Source organism: Carcharodon carcharias, chromosome 12, assembly GCF_017639515.1.
Source record: "Carcharodon carcharias isolate sCarCar2 chromosome 12, sCarCar2.pri, whole genome shotgun sequence".
Lineage (NCBI taxonomy): Eukaryota > Metazoa > Chordata > Chondrichthyes > Lamniformes > Lamnidae > Carcharodon > Carcharodon carcharias.
Window position 1 is genome coordinate 98329271 of NC_054478.1, and position 15782 is coordinate 98345052.

At 40.9% G+C, this 15782-nt stretch overlaps 2 protein-coding genes across 8 annotated transcripts in view; both read left to right on the forward strand.

Annotated features, from left to right (window-relative positions):
• Positions 1-6819: 6819 nt before the first annotated feature.
• Positions 6820-10211, forward strand: adat3 (adenosine deaminase tRNA specific 3). Of its 2 annotated transcripts, none has more exons than XM_041200209.1 (2): positions 6820-6935; positions 8955-10211. In XM_041200209.1, the coding sequence occupies exon 2, from the start codon at positions 8960-8962 to the stop codon at positions 10031-10033; it is 1074 nt and encodes a 357-aa protein (XP_041056143.1). In that variant the 5' UTR covers positions 6820-6935; positions 8955-8959; the 3' UTR covers positions 10034-10211. The 2 variants fall into 2 exon arrangements, with proteins under 2 accessions (XP_041056143.1, XP_041056144.1); XM_041200210.1 differs by lacking the exon at positions 6820-6935 and adding an exon at positions 8660-8677.
• pms1 (PMS1 homolog 1, mismatch repair system component) overlaps positions 6869-15782 on the forward strand; it is a 118285-nt gene continuing 109371 nt past the window's right edge. For all 6 annotated transcript variants that reach the window (XM_041200199.1, XM_041200205.1, XM_041200204.1 and 3 more), the window contains exon 1: positions 6869-6935. The gene's annotated coding sequence lies outside the window, so the exon portion shown is untranslated. The remainder of the gene's footprint in view (positions 6936-15782) is intronic.

A 15782-nucleotide genomic window follows, 5' to 3' on the forward strand; every position in this document is an offset into this window, starting at 1 on the left:
TTGATTAGCTTTCCAACTTTTATCACTAATATACTTGAAATCCTATGGTTTGGAATTTGGCCTAGTTGAGCCAACAATCACAATGAGAGGAATGGTATCCTTTTATTGTAATTCTCATGTTGATGAATTCTATGCAACTGTGGATCATATTCCTAATATTATTTAACAACCTGCTCATCCCTTTCATTGTTTACTATATTGGGAGTAATGTCAATCTAAGTAAAATCTGAGGTACTATAAATATAAGTCTATTTGACATGTGGACTGAAGTAATTTGAGTTGCTTCAGTATACAAGAGTTATTCTGGGATATTTCCAATACCACTTTAGATCTGTGAGAATCTTTCCACTATATTACAGCTATTTTGATGTCCTCCAGTAGCCACTTGAAAGCCACCCTAGGTCATTATAGTAATTTTGGAGTTTCTTCAGGACATTGCTGTTATTTGGGAGTTTCTGTTGTGCACTACAGTTAACTGACAGTCTTCAATATATTTCATTTCACAGCTTTTTAAATTTGCATTGCAACACCTATTCTACAACTTGGATAAAATTTTATTTACAGATTTGAAACATTAGTATACAACAGTGAAAATTTAGGAGAGAAGTAAACTAACACTTATGCATTACTTCCAGAGTAGCAAATATATTCGATTAAGACTACAATTGTCTGAGTAGGCTGTAACTGGAAATTATCAACCAAATGCTCATGGATCCTAATTCGAAGGCAGCAGATTTTCAAACTGTAATTCTGCATGTTATCAGCAGCAGTCTCATATTGTTTCCCCTGTCTGTATTGCCATTGAATATTGAATGGCAGCTTCTTCAGACTGCAATGCACTTAACCAATAAGAGCATATCCTACCTTTAAAAATGTCATTAATAACATAGGCTCCTGAGTGGCAACTTTCAGTGTTGGTTATACCTTATGATTCCTGAGGACACAGGGCTGGGTAATGAAAAGAACCCAATTAAATTAAGCTGAAGTTTGAAATTTACAGAGACTCAATTTCTAAAAAGAGTGAAGCATTAGTTGTGAAATTGTGTGATGCCTCAGAAATTATGGAATTTTGCAAAAACATCTTTTCTCTTGGGGTTAAACCAAGTGAACATGATTTCTGTACTACGTGTCATTTCCCTCCTTGGAGCCACCACTTGATGGTGCTGAATGGTTAGAGATGAGGAGAGTAAAAGAGGTGGATAATGGTGGCCATGTACAAGACCCTGAAACGGAAAGACGAAAGCTCAGGGAAGAGAGAGAAAGCATGGTTGCTGCCAGTTTTGTGACACACCTTGGTGTGGACATGGCTTTTGGAGGTGTGGAGGTGTGACTGGAGGGAAGCTCCAGGTTGATGTCTTAGTCTTGATCTGAGGTAATGGCTTGTTCTGTGAATTGTAGCCCAGGTTCAGCTGCTGGTTTTGGGGGAGAGGTTTTGGAGGCCTTCATCTGAATGAGAGTCCTGGTTAAAGTCACAAAAATAAATCATTGCAGTTTTGAAAGTGTCAGTTAGACCAGGACGTAGTGAAACAATCAGGTGAAGAGGGGTAGGATAGCTTCCCCCTTACTCCTCGTTTAACCGTAACAGATGTTTTAAAAGGATATGTTTGCCAATTCAGTGAGTGCTTAACTGTTCTCTGGCTGTAACTGTAAAAGAACATACGCAGACAGGTTTCCTTGTAGGTTTTTAAAAAGAAAAGAGAACAGTATTTATTGTACTTAACACCCAATCTAATAAAAAATAAAAATGCTCCAACTTAAACACACACACTCACACTCAAAGTTCACACACACTCGCAAGTTACAGAGTTGGAGGATAGATTAAGGAGATTTTTTAAGAGTCCAATAAAAGTTAAAGATATATGGGTCTTGTAGGCAGATAACTGGGACAGTTTCAGGCTGAGCTTGGTGGTTCCACTGGATCTGGCATCAAGGCAACTTAAATATGTTGTCAGATCTCTGTTACCTCTGTTCTTATGAAGTCAACAGCTGCTGGGTTAATTCTTAAATCACTGCCTGGAGCGAGTGGATGGTCAGTCAGCGGACAGGGCTCAAACTTTCAGGTAGGATGGAGAGAGAGAGACAGTGAGAGAGGCCCACTCAAGGGTCCTGCTTCTTTGGCATCTCTTTGGCTTCTGTCCTTGTGTTCTTGAGAAAAACAGTCTCTTAAACTCAAAAGAGAGTTAGTTGGTTTGTTACATGACCCTCTCTCTTCAGTTGACCAGTAACCCAAACATGGTCGTGGCTAGTGAATTCTGGGTCCATAGTTTACATGATTAGATTGGCTGAGTGAATTCCTTTTTCAGCTAGAGTTCATTGTCTGATATGATTTCATCTATTAAGTAGTCCCCACCCAGGTGAATAACCACGTGATTGTCTGGGTGGACTGTGAATGGGTTAGGAGATGATCCCATTCATACTCCTTCAAGGTAATTGTCTCTCTTGGGGTTTTTATGACAGATTGACTCCATTTTAATGGTTGTCAAATATCTAAGGTACCATCATGCAATAGTTCAGCCACCTTAGAAACTGCTATTTCAAGACACTGGTGTCATAAAGCTATTAATGTTTATATTATTGGGGAAATAGTTTTCTTTTAAAATAGAGGTTTAGTCCGTGGGTGTGTCTTAATTGGATTAAAGCCAGCTAACCTGGGTGCTTTAATGTGTGCTGGTTTTAAAATGTAAGAGAGGTAGGTTGCACTTTTTTGAATAGAGCCTTCAAGAAGTGGGGTGAAATCTGGCACCTAGTGAGCAGAGACCAAGCAATATGTTTATATTACTAATAAAATTGGTACTATGAAAGGGGTTTTATTTTTAGAAGAGGTGGAGTTCAACGAAGCTGGTGATACAATGAGAACTTACATTCAATGAGATGTGCTGGATATAACCAATAACAGTTTTGTGTGTGCAGGGCAGAGGCAATGTAAGATTAAAGCAGCTGTAAACCTCCAACTGTCTCCACAGAAACCAAAGTGAAAAGAACCTAATTTTGAATTTGTAAGGTGAAAATGCTTTACCTGGTGTCTGGTTAAACCTATGGGTTGCTGTTGCCTTAATGGAGATTAGTTTGGGAAGTTGTTAAAAGTTATGATAGTAGTAATTTGTAGCTAAGTGTGTTTATTTAGCTTGTGTAAATCAATAAAATGTTTCATTTAGTTTAATATAAAACCTCTCGAGAATTGGTGGTCTGATTCCTGAATTTAGAGTTGCATCTCAAACATTCATGAAAATATAAGTTATGACAGTTGTTTAAAGTATGCCTCTGGGATTTTTAAATAACTCAGCTTTAACAACTGCTGGGTCATAACACTGGGATGCGGTTTCAGTCCTTTAAAACACAATCAGTGGTTTTCAGCCAGTAAATCCATATAATAATTTTTGATATAAAACATGGCTTTATAATAGCAGGATGCAAGGAACCAGTTTGAAGCTGTTATGTCTTCTGGTTCTCAGTAATTCTAAATAATCACACTTTTAAAATCAAACTGCTGGAGCTTCATTGAGTGTACTTCTTACAGCTCTCCATGTGGCTGGTGGCCTGATACATTGTCGCTTGGCACCTTTACTGCAGTGCAGCAGTAAATGTATCACCCTGGATGTACATTTGTATAACAATTAGTTCCTATTTCTTTATGAATAATATAACAATATAACTAAACTTATGTGCTTTAGTCTTTGGGTTAGTTAGTTAATTACCTTTGTAAATAAAAGTGTTCAAAATCATGGGTGGTTTATAACAGTGTAAATGGATCTTTCTTTAATACGTGTGGGGATAGGTAGGATGTTTTAACAGTAAGTTTTCGTAATGCATTTTGAGAAAAAGTTTTAGTAAAGAGTTCTGCCCTGTTACAGCAGGGGTTTCCAAATTCTGGGTCACAACCCCCGATGGGGTCGTAAAGGTAGCAGTTAGGGTTGCGTGATCCCCTCCGCTGAAGCAACAATGGTGACTGTGGAGCGGACACTCGGGTGGGACAGCCCTGGACTCACTGATGGCTTGCCACCAACAGTGCAGGGCGGATGATGAGCCCAAATGCTCCTTACCCTCAGAAAACACTTTTAGCAGTGAGCGCTGCTGAGTCCCGAATGTTTGTGCACCGAATTGGTGCAGACAGAGGCAGGCAAGTGTAACTCAGGCATTGACTGTGAGCTGGAAAAGCCAAAACCGGGAGGTCATGCAACTGAGCCAGGAAGCTGAATAGCGGCTTCAAACTTTACTGTGTTTCTGCTCCTGTTGTACAGTGGGGTTGCCAACCCTCCAAGATTAGCCCAGAGTCTCCAGGAATTAAAGATTAATCTCCAGGACACTGCTCGTGGCAATCCTGGAGAAAAATCATCAGAACATTGAAAGGATTTTTATTTGTCATTTTCTTTCAACATTTCTCTTTACCAGAGATAAAAATATTGAAATGAGGAGGAAAAGGCTGTTTGGCTGACATTCAAGCATCATCCAATTGTGTAATGAGTGTTTTTGCTTTCCAGTTGACATAGGAAGGCAGTGCATTACAAGGATGGATGTGTTGGCCAACTAATGGCTGGAACATGGGAGCAAGTCATGTGATGAAACCGCCAAAAATACACTTAGACACAGTTAAATCCTATTGTATAGGCTCATTACCTGGGCTGCATAGATACTGGCAACTAGAACAAAAGGTGTGAGGCGAGTGGGGGAGACGGGAGAGCAGCTGATTACTGTATGTATGGGGGAGGGCAGAGGGGTTGATTACTGTGTGTATGGGTGGAGGAAGGGGAGGGGCTGATTACTGTATGTGGTGAGGGGGAGATACGGGAGAGGGGTTGATTAGATGGACAGTTTACTTTGTGTGTGGATGGGGAAAGGGAGAGGGGCTGATTACTGTAGAGAGGGGAGAGGGGCTGATTACAGTGAGTCCGCTGTCACTGATGAATAAAGAAAACTTGACATGAAACATGAGTACATAAAATATTGACATGTTTACAAAGTACTTTAAAAACAGATTTTTATATTTATACTATATATCGTTTATTATGGGAAAAATTCGCCCCTCCCCACCCCCCGACCATGGGGGGGGGGGGGGGGGGGGTGGGGGGGTAGTGGGAGGGGGAGTGCAGGGGGTACGCTGCCATTTTACATGGGTGAGTCAATTAAGGCCTGCCCAGCATGATGTCCACCAGGGAGCACATAATGGGGGGGAGGAAGCAGGGGGAGGGGGAATTCCCTCAGCCGAGAGTGTGTTCTTTTGCATATGTGTGCAAAAGAGCGCTTAGATCTCCCTAAGGCTAAGTGCTGCTTCAGGGAGATCGCCTCGGAATTAAAACTTTTAAGACAAATGTTTTAAAAATTTCCCTGACATGTCCCCTCACTGTCACGAGTTGGGACATGTCCATCACTTCAACTGAAAACTTTATTAAATATTTAAAAGCCCTCGTGAAACCTAATTCCGCCTGTGGATGAGGTTTCATGCTTTTTCTTAAGCTCGCCAGCCCTGTCAATTGCCTAAATTGGTTTATTAATGGCCTCAATAGGCCATTCACAGGTCGGCAGGTGCACAGCTGATTTGGCTGTGCCCCCACCGACCTGAAAATTGAAATGACGCAGGGTGACATTGGGAGTTTTGCCCGACATCATCTCGCATCACTTTATGCGTCGGCGAGCAGGCCCCGCCCACACTCACCGACTGGAAGATCTCCCCTGTATGTTGATATGCAAACTTTAATAATCATATGCTGAATGTTACTATTCCTGCTATCGCAGGAATTCACCAAGGCTCCTTAGACAGCGCCTTCCAAACTCACAACATCTAGAAGGACAAGGGCAGTAAATAGATGAGAACACCACCTCCTGGAAGTTCCCTCCAAGTCACTCACCATCCTGACTTGGAAATATATTGCCGTTCCTTCACTGTAGCTGGGTCAAAGTTCTGGAACTCCCTCCCTCACACCACATGGATTGCAGCAGTTCAAGAAGGCAGCTCACCACCACCTTCTCAAGGGCAATTAGGAATGGGCAATTAATGCCAGCCAGCAAAGCCTACATTCCATGAAAAAACTATGCTGCTTTATTGTTTTTGTTAGCATCTGAGTTACATTATTTTTCAAGTGTTAAAATGGACTCACATTGGAAAGTAGTTTGTGAAAGCACCAAGTTTGAGATCAAATAAGCCACTAATAAACCATTTAAATTTATAAACCAACCCAACTGCCAATCTATATTGGTTTATGCTTGGAAGTAACTACTTTATTTTTACAATAAATGTCTTGATCTTTTGAAGATTTTGTCTCTTGATTTATGAGAATGGTGTTGGCATGACTGAAGTTATTTAAGGTGAAAGCAAAAAACTGCAGATGCTGGAAATCCAAAACAAAAACAAAAATACCTGGAAAAACTCAGCAGGTCTGACAGCATCTACGGAAAGGAATACAGTTAACATTTCGAGTCTATATGACTCTTCAACAGAACTAAGGAAAAATAGAAAAGAGGTGAAATATAAGTTGGTTTAAGGGGCGGGGGACAGGTAGAACTGGATAGAGGGCCAGCGATAGGTGGAGATAACTAAGAAATGTAATAGACAAAGAGGTGTTGAAGCTGGTAATATTATCTAAGGAATGTGATAATAAAGGTACAGATAGCCCTAGTTGGGGGGAGGGGGGATCGAAATAGGCTAAAAGATAGAGATAAAACAATGGATGGAAATACATTTGTTGATGCTTCTGGAATTCCTGATATGATAACTGATACCTTCATAAAAATTGAGTTTCTGAAATGAACAACCGAGTGAATATTGCTGCCTGCTGCTCTCTGAAAGCGCCCGGTACTGTTGCAGGGGGACCAGAGATGTTGGGCGGGGGATCAGTTAGTGTCGCTGCACCGAAGGCGGCGGAAGAAGCCTGTGGGTGCTGTTTCAGGGTGGGACTCGGATCCGGTAGCCGGGGTTTGACAAGGGGTCGCACTGTTCGCGGGTAAGGAGACACCGTCAGCTGCCGAATAAACAGCAGCAATTTGGGGCTGGGTATCTGATGTTAGCTTGGTTTCCAGCTAGTTTCGCAGCACTTTACTGGAATGTTTAAATTGTTGACGCCACCTTCTTCGCCCATTCTAACACTGACGGTAAAGAGCCTGGAAGAGTGGGCAATCCACACTAGGACAGAGAGGACCAAGTGGCTTATTTTGGCTCCTCCTCTCATTGGGATTGTTTAGTATCTCGCCACGCCCCACACCCCGACCATTGCATATGCAATAATTTCTTGAATAATTCCAGGATTTTCACGCAAGTAGTCGATCTCCAGATCCATCTCAAGTGCTGATCAGTCTTCCATGAATAATTTCCTGATAACATTTCTAAGTTAAATTGTTACTGATTTGAACTTGTGTCGCCTGTTCTACTTTCACAATCTGCAGTCTCACTTTAACGTAATATCTTGGATTTAACATCTTCAGGCCGTTAACTATCTTAGGTTCCTCTAAATCCTCATTTCAAATGGGCCGTTTCTCCAACCTTTTTCCATAAATTTGACGTAAGGGGCCAATGTTGTGTCCCTTCTCTGCACTGCCTCCAGTACTAGGATATCTCCTTTGTACCTCAGCAACCAGAACTGAACACAGTACTGCGGCCGCTACACGTTTTGTTCACCACTTCCTCTGATTTGTCTCCTTTTCTTTTGGCTATGTAGCTAAACATTCTGTTGGCTTTGTTGATTACTGCGCTGCATTGATTCGGCACGCTGAGTATTAAAAACAAAAAAGCTGCGGATGCTGGAAATCCAAAACAAAAACAGAATTACCTGGAAAAACTCAGCAGGTCTGGCAGCATCGGCGGAGAAGAAAAGAGTTGACGTTTCGAGTCCTCATGACCCTTCGAAGGGTCATGAGGACTCGAAACGTCAACGCTGAGTATTAAGGTGTTTACCAATCTTGAAGCCCCTTTACCTGTTCCCACCATTTTTTACACCATTTAAGGAGACCATATCAGCTATTTCTCTCACACAAGAATTAGGAATAGGACATTCAGTCCCTCGATCTTGTTCCGCTATTCGACAAGATCATGGCCAATCTGATTGTGGCCTCAAATTCAGCTTCCTGCCTGCCCCCAATAACCCTTGGCTCCCTTGTCGATCAAAAATCTAACTCGGCCTTGAATATATTCAATAGCCCAGCCTCCATTGCTCTCCAGGGAAGAGAATTCCACAGATTAAAGGCCCTCAGAGAAAAAAATTCTCCTCATCTCAGTCTTAAATGGGAGATCCCTAATTTTTATATTGCGTCCCTTAGTTCTAGACTCCGCCACATGGGGAATCTTCCTCTCAGCACCCACCCTGTCAAGTCCCCTCATCTTATATGTTTCACTAATAATTTCTCATTCATTTGTGCAGTGATACCATAAGAGATGACCATAGTATCATGGGAACTAGGAATGGTTCATTATAGTATGATCAGTCACTGCATTACTTGTGTATGTTTTTTTCTCTGATCCCCAGCTAGCACATTATATATTCTGCTCATAAGTGTCCGTGCCAAAGGACATTCAGATGTACTGTGAAATATGTCCTGAAGAATATGTATGGCATATTGATGTTAACTTTTTAACTAAGTACCAACAGCTCAACTGGAAATACTTGATGCTAATTTTCGGTAACAAAATGGAAAGTGTTCTGTTTGTCAGCATTAACATCCCTCATCATGATGGCACAAATTTTAAGAACAGGTACTATAAAACTAAAGGCAGGTAGATAGGTTACACAGAGCAAATACTCGTAAGTAAAATAGAATCTAAGTTGGAGCTCTGGTAGCTAGGAATTGTGATCTTTCACACTCTCAGTGTACATTCCAAATGGATTGTATATTTTTGGTTACTGCTTTGTAAAGGAACTATTTGGGAAGAATAGAAGATACAACTTTTGGACTTTGATTGTTTAACTGTTTTCCTATTTCCTTCAGCTTCTGACACTCATTATTACAAATCTCCCAATTCTTATTTGAAGGTATAATGGAGCCAGAGTGCAAAAAGAGAAAAACAAGGGCAATCAGCACTTTCACTTGGGAGCTGAGGCCTGTACTTTCAGATGAGAAATTGTGTGAAGTTGAACTTCTAGAAGCATATGCAGCCCCTATTATCAACACAAAACAAACATCTTGTCTCATTAAACAATTGGCTTGTCTCTATCCACTGAACAGCCTTCCACATATCAAGAGAGTACGAACATGCAGGGAGAAGAACACCGATCATGCTTTAGAAATCATCATTTGTCTGCTCAGGGATTTGAATGGCACGGATGTACCAAATGGAGAAGTATCTCTCAGTGACCTCTTTCCTGAAGGAAAGGCTGATGGCATTGGACTTGGAGAACCTTTTCACGTCAAGATACCAGCATACCAACCATTGACCAGACCTCAGTTTGAAGCAGCTAGCCAGCACTGGCCAACAACTTTCCATGAAAACAAGCAGGTGACTGATGCCCTCCAAGGTCGTCTTTTTAATGCTGAAAAGAGAGCAAAGATGCAGACTTTTATGGAAAAAGCTATCGAAGCAGCTAAATTAGGAAAGGAAATGGGGATGGAGCCAGTAGGTGCAGTGGTTGTTAACCCAGCCACTGATGAGATTATTGCAGTAGGTCATGACTGCAGAAATGGATCAAATCCACTGCTTCATGCAGTTATGGTGTGTATTGATCTAGTTGCCTATGGACAAGGTGGTGGTGTTTTTAATCATAACAAATATCCTAACTGTCATTTTAAGTCTTTAGAATCCTTTTCCGATGACCACGTAATCAATGTTGGTAAACCTTTGCTTCCTTCAAAGGATCATAGTTCCACAGGAGCTATTGTAAATGGACTGCCCTACATATGCACTGGCTATGATCTATATGTTTCAAGAGAACCATGTGTAATGTGTTCTATGGCACTGGTCCACTCCAGAATACGCACAGTTTTTTATGCAACATCTTCTCCTGATGGAGCATTGGGCACTAAATATAAAATACATACAAAAAAGGATCTTAATCACCATTATGATGTTTTTAAAGGATTGATGAAAGAAGAATGTCAGCTTCTTTTGTCTTAACATTGAGCAATAGTTTCAGTCTTGCTTGTGGAACAAAATGTATTTTTATTACAAATTTCATTTTTAAATGCATTTTCATTTTATATACTGTTTTAACTCCAATGGACCATCAACTCTTAATTTCTAAGTAAATATTTACTATTTTGAAGAGTTGTGTAACTTCTTGATGTTTTATTTATTAAACAATGAATACAGATTTATCTTTGTATTAATGTACAAAAATTCATCATGGCATTAGACTCAGCAACAAAAGTGGAGTCAACCTTATGGGTTTTTGTGTGATCCACTATTGAAGGCAAAAGGTCAAGACAGGTAACAACAAAGTTGATCATAAAGGTCGTATATGTTGGAACAGGAATAGCACCAAGTCAAGAATTAATATAGGTGATTTTTAAAAAATGTTTGAATCAACTGCTTGTATTTTATAGCTTTCCTCACACTGAGAAGTGCCTTAAGTACTTTACAATGATTGTGTGGAGGGAATGCAGACAGCCAAAGAGGAGGGTTGATAGTCTTTCGACAGTAGAGAGGGAGATGACAAGACAGATGGCAAGGAGATGAGGAGGGAGAGTTTCATTGAATGGGAATATAGCGGCTTAAGAAGAAGCAATCAATAGTACATTGGGGAGCAGGAAGTAGGTTGTAGCAAAAGTGTATGCAAAGGCACCTTAGTGGGAAGAAAATGCAAGTCTGAAGTGATTTTAAGGTGAAAACAAGGATCTTGAAGTCAATTCAGTGGGGAGCTATTGATCCTGGAAAGTTTAGGGATGCAGGTCTTAGTTCAGGTGAGAATATTGTTGAGATGTTCTGGATGAGTTGTGATTTATGCAGGACAGAAGTGGAGAAAGCCAATAGGGAAAATGCTAGAGAATTTCAGTCTTTGTCATAGAGGCATAAGTTAGGGTTTCCACTGTACAGTGGGGAGAATTTGGTTCGAGGCGAGCAGTGTTTGGGGGATGATAAAGCAGCCTTGGTAATGGATCAAAGCAGCTATGACTTGGCCAAGTAGTGTACCATGTTTTTACACGAGATCATTTATGTTTACTTGCTGACTGGACTTCACAGTATCACAATATCCAAGTTTCCTTGCAAAGGTGAAAAACCAGCCCATTACTAGAAGTGGTTGACCCTTGAGTTCTGAGGGTGCTCATGATTCAAATATACTTACAACTAAACTGCAAGAGATAGAGGGTCACTATTCATTAGGCCATTTGCCTGCAAATGGGCTCTAGGGAATGTTAGCGTAATTAAATGCTGTAAAATGCAGATTTCTTTAAAAGCATACTTGCAATTCTTTAAATTGTTGAAGAGATTATAGCATTAAAGTGGCAACATATTTTTATCAAAATTGTGCAAAGGTAAATTATCCCTCCTCATCCTTCTCACTGTGTATGCGCCCTTTGAAATGGTTGACTACACCATCCTCTTCCAACACCTCTCTGCTGTCATCCAGCTGGGTGGGACCACACTCACCTGGTTCCATTCGTATCTACCTAATTGTAGCCAGAGTATCACTTGCAATGTCTGCCCTTTCCACTCCCCGCACCCTTACCAATAGTCCTCCAAGGATCTCTCCTTGGCCCTCTCCTATTTCTCATCTACACGCTTCCCTCGGTGATATAATTTGATAACATAACGTTAGTTTTCACATGTACACTGATAACACCCAGCACTACCTCATCACCACCTTTCTCACCTTCTCCATTGTTGCTAAATTATCAGACTGTTCATCTGACATCCAGTACTGGATGAACAGAAATTTCCTCCAATTAAATATTGGGAAGTATGAAACTATTGTTTATAGTCCTTGCTCCTAACTCTGTTTCCTAGCTACCAACTCAATTCCTCTCCCTAGCAACTGTCTTAGACTAAACCAATATGTTCACAATTTTGATGTTATATTTGACCCCAAGATGAGCTTCTGATCACACATCTATACTATCACTAAGACTGCCTATTTTCACCCCTGTAACTTTGCCTGACTTGCACATCTCAGCTTATTTTCAGCTGAAACCCCCATTCATGCCTTTACTTCCAGACTTGACTATTCCCACAGACTGCTGGGCGGTCTCCTATGTTCTACCCTCCAAAACTCTGCTTGTGTCTTAACTCACACCAAGTACTATTCGCCTATCACCTCTGCCCTTGCTGACTTTCTTATGAGGAGAGGTTGAATAGGTTGGGCTTGTACTCATTGGAGTTTAGAAGAATGAGAAGCAACTTTATTGAAACATAAAAGATTCTTAGGGGGCATGACAGTGTATATGCTGAGAGGTTCTTTCCCCTTGTGGGAGAGTCTAGGACCAGAGGGCATAATCTCAGAGTAAGGGGTCGCCCATTTAAAACAGAGATGAGGAGGAATTTCTTCTCCCAGGGTAGTAAATCTGTGGAATTCTTTACTGCAGAGGGCTGTAGAAGCTGGGTTGTTAAGTATATCCAAAGCTGAGATAGACAGATTTTTAATCAGTAAGGGAATCAAGGGTTATGGGGAGAAGGCAGGAAAGTGGAGTTGAGGATTAGTGGATCAGCCATGATCTCATTGAATGGCAGAGCAGACTCGATGGGCTGAATGGCCTACTTTTGCTCCTATGTTTTATGGACTTAAGTTGGCTCCAGGTCAAGCAATGTCTTGATTTTAACATCCTAATCCTTATTTTTAAAATCCCTCCACAGCCTCTCCCTTCCCTATCTCTCCAATCTCCTTCACAACCCTCACCTATCTGTGCTCATCTAATTCTGGACTCTTGAGAATCCCCAATTTAAATTGCTCCATCATTGATGGTTCTCTGTTCAGCTGCCCTGGGCCCTAAGCTCTTGAATTCCTTCCCTACACCTTTCTGCCTCTCTACCTTCTTTAGGACACTCTTAAACCCTATCTCTTTGTTTCATTATGCTTCTGTGAAGTTCCTTGGGACATTGTATTAAGTTAAAAGCGCTATTCAAATATAATTTGTTCTACAGCCAGAGGGTAAGTTGCCAAAAGTTGACAAGAATGGAAGCCAAAGACCAAAATGATGTCCTTACTGTTATACAAACCTCAACAAAGCTTACAGCAGTTTAAGGAGAAGTAGTTGATTGTAGCACAGGAGTTTCTGTGGAGTACAGCTTGTGGAGCTTGGAGACATGAACTGAAGTGCTGCAGTGTGCCATGATGGGATAATTATAGCGCAAGTTTATATAGGTGATTTATGATAAAAATGGACATTGACACTCCCATCTAAAAATTCCACAGGCAGAACTCTGTCCTGCTCCAAATTTTAAATATTGGTAGTGTTTTAATAACTTTAGTTTTAAAATAACTAATGTTAAGATATAAACTGTCTATTCCTTTGGCTACAAAATTGGGACCAGTGGAGACTACAGGTCAGAGATCTTTCATATGAACATACAAACTAGGAGCAGGAGTAGGCCATTCAGCCCCTTGAGCCTGCTCCGTCATTTAATAAGATCAAGGGTGATGTGATAGTAACCTCAAATCTGCATCCCACCTACTGCTGATTGCTTATCACCCCCTTGCTTACCATGAATCTATCTGCCTGTCTTAAAAATATTCAAAGACTCTGCTTCCACCACCTTTTCAGGAAGAGAGTTCCAAAGACTCACAACGCTCTAAGTGAAAACATTTTGCCTCATCAGTTTTAAATGGATGACCCCTTATTTTTAAAAAGTGACCCCTAGTTCTAGATTCTTCTACAAGAGGTTACATCCTCTCCACATCTACCCCTCAGGATCTTATATGTTTCAATCAAGTCGCCTATTACTCTTCTAAACTCTAACGGATACAAGCCTTGTCTGTCCAACCTTTCCTTGTAAGACAATGCACCCATTCCAGATGTTGGTCTGGTAAACCTTCTCAACTGCTTCCAACGCACTTACATCCTCTGTCAAATAAGGTGACTAATACTGTACCCTGTACAACTGAAGCATAACCTCCCTACTCTTGTATTTAATTCTTCTCACAATAAATGATAACATTCTATTAGCTTTCCTAATTACTTGCTGTACTTAGCACACTAGCCTTTTGTTATTCATGCAATAGGACACCCAGATCCCTCTGCAACTCAGAGCTCTGCAATCTCTCACCATTTAGATAATATGCTTCTCTTTTATTCTTCCTGCCAAAATGGACATATCTGATCCAATTATGGCTTATCAAAACATTACTGAATATGCAAACCCTCAATAATGTATGGCTTTGTCAAGGTCCTTTTATTTTCATTGATAACTTTCGGTTTGGAGGCCTTTTGTCTGGGCAAATTCAACAGACTTCTATCATATCTTCACTTGTCTTGTGCTACAATGCTGTGGTAAGATGGAATTCCATGGAGTGAAGTAACAACCTCCAAAAGCTCAAATGGAAGTTTCTGGAAGGCTCACTGTAAAATAGTGTGCAAGTTTAGCATTTGTAGTGCTGAATGGTCAGCAACTCTTGATGGAAGTTAAAGAGGAGATAGCAAAGAGATAAAAACAAAAAAACTGCGGATGCTGGAAATCCAAAACAAAAACAGAATTACCTGGAAAAACTCAGCAGGTCTGGCAGCATCGGTGGAGAAGAAAAGATTTGACGTTTCGAGTCCTCATGACCCTTGGTCGAAGGGTCATGAGGACTCGAAACGTCAACTCTTTTCTTCTCCGCTGATGCTGCCAGACCTGCTGAGTTTTTCCAGGTAATTCTGTTTTTGTTTAGGAGATAGCAAAGGCTTGGAGAAACCTCAGTCCTCATTAGAAATGTAAAATGTGCTGGAGACCTGGAGTACAGCCAATCTAATAACTGTTCAAAAAGGAGAGACGAATAAACTAGGTAACAATAGACCAATTCTTTGTTGAGGTTGTGACTGAAATTTGCCAACTGCTGCTGCCACAATCCAGATCTGCGTTTAAATGGAGTGAGGACAGTATCGCTTGTGGTTATCAAGGTGACAGTGATACATAACTTTCATGCATCTGGCTCCTTCCAGGCTGCGGTTGGGAGATCAAAACAACATCTTGCTCCATAAAGGGTGTCACAGACTATGCACAGAGAAACAGTTTCATCTTATTCAGTCTTTGCCAGAAACAAGAAGCAGAGCGAGCACAAAGCTTGGCACAGATTTGAGGCTTCCTCATGGTGCAGGGTGCTATTGACTGCATGTACATTGCCTTGCAAGCGCTTTGTGAATTTGGCCATTTTTATTACAAAAAAGGATTTAACGCCCTTACTGCTTTGGGTATCTACTTTTGACATAGCTTTGACTGGTACCCATGCACAGCATACCTACAATGACAGCCATCCTGTTACCACGAACATTATAGAGCACACTATCAGCATCCTGAAGCAACATTTCTGCTGCCTAGACTGCTCTGGAGGAACCCTGCAACATTTAAACAGACATCTAGATTTGCGATTGTATGCTGCATAACCACGCCTCCTTAGCTGCTGGCAAGTATTTTTCCCTCATATCAGATGAGAAGCTGAGGAGGAGGGAGTACAACAGGAATTAGAGAAATAGGAAGGGAGGCTCCAACATTCTGCAATTTTCTATTCAGGTTCTAGACAATCAAATTAATAATGAGTTACCAGTAACTTCAGCCATACCTCCCCATTCACCAACAGTTTAACACTCCTTTCCTCAATCACTAACCATTGTGTCATCATTTCCATTAGCACAAAGCAAAAATCACTAGAAAATGCACATTCCAATCTAATCATTACATAATGCATACCAGAATAATCACCCTTGTGTTTTCTCTTCGTGCCTGTCTTCTGTGT

Coding starts and splice junctions, on each gene's coding strand:
- adat3 (XM_041200209.1), top strand. CDS start 8,960: ATGGAGCCAGAGTGCAAAAAGAGAAAAACAAGGGCAATCAGCACTTTC.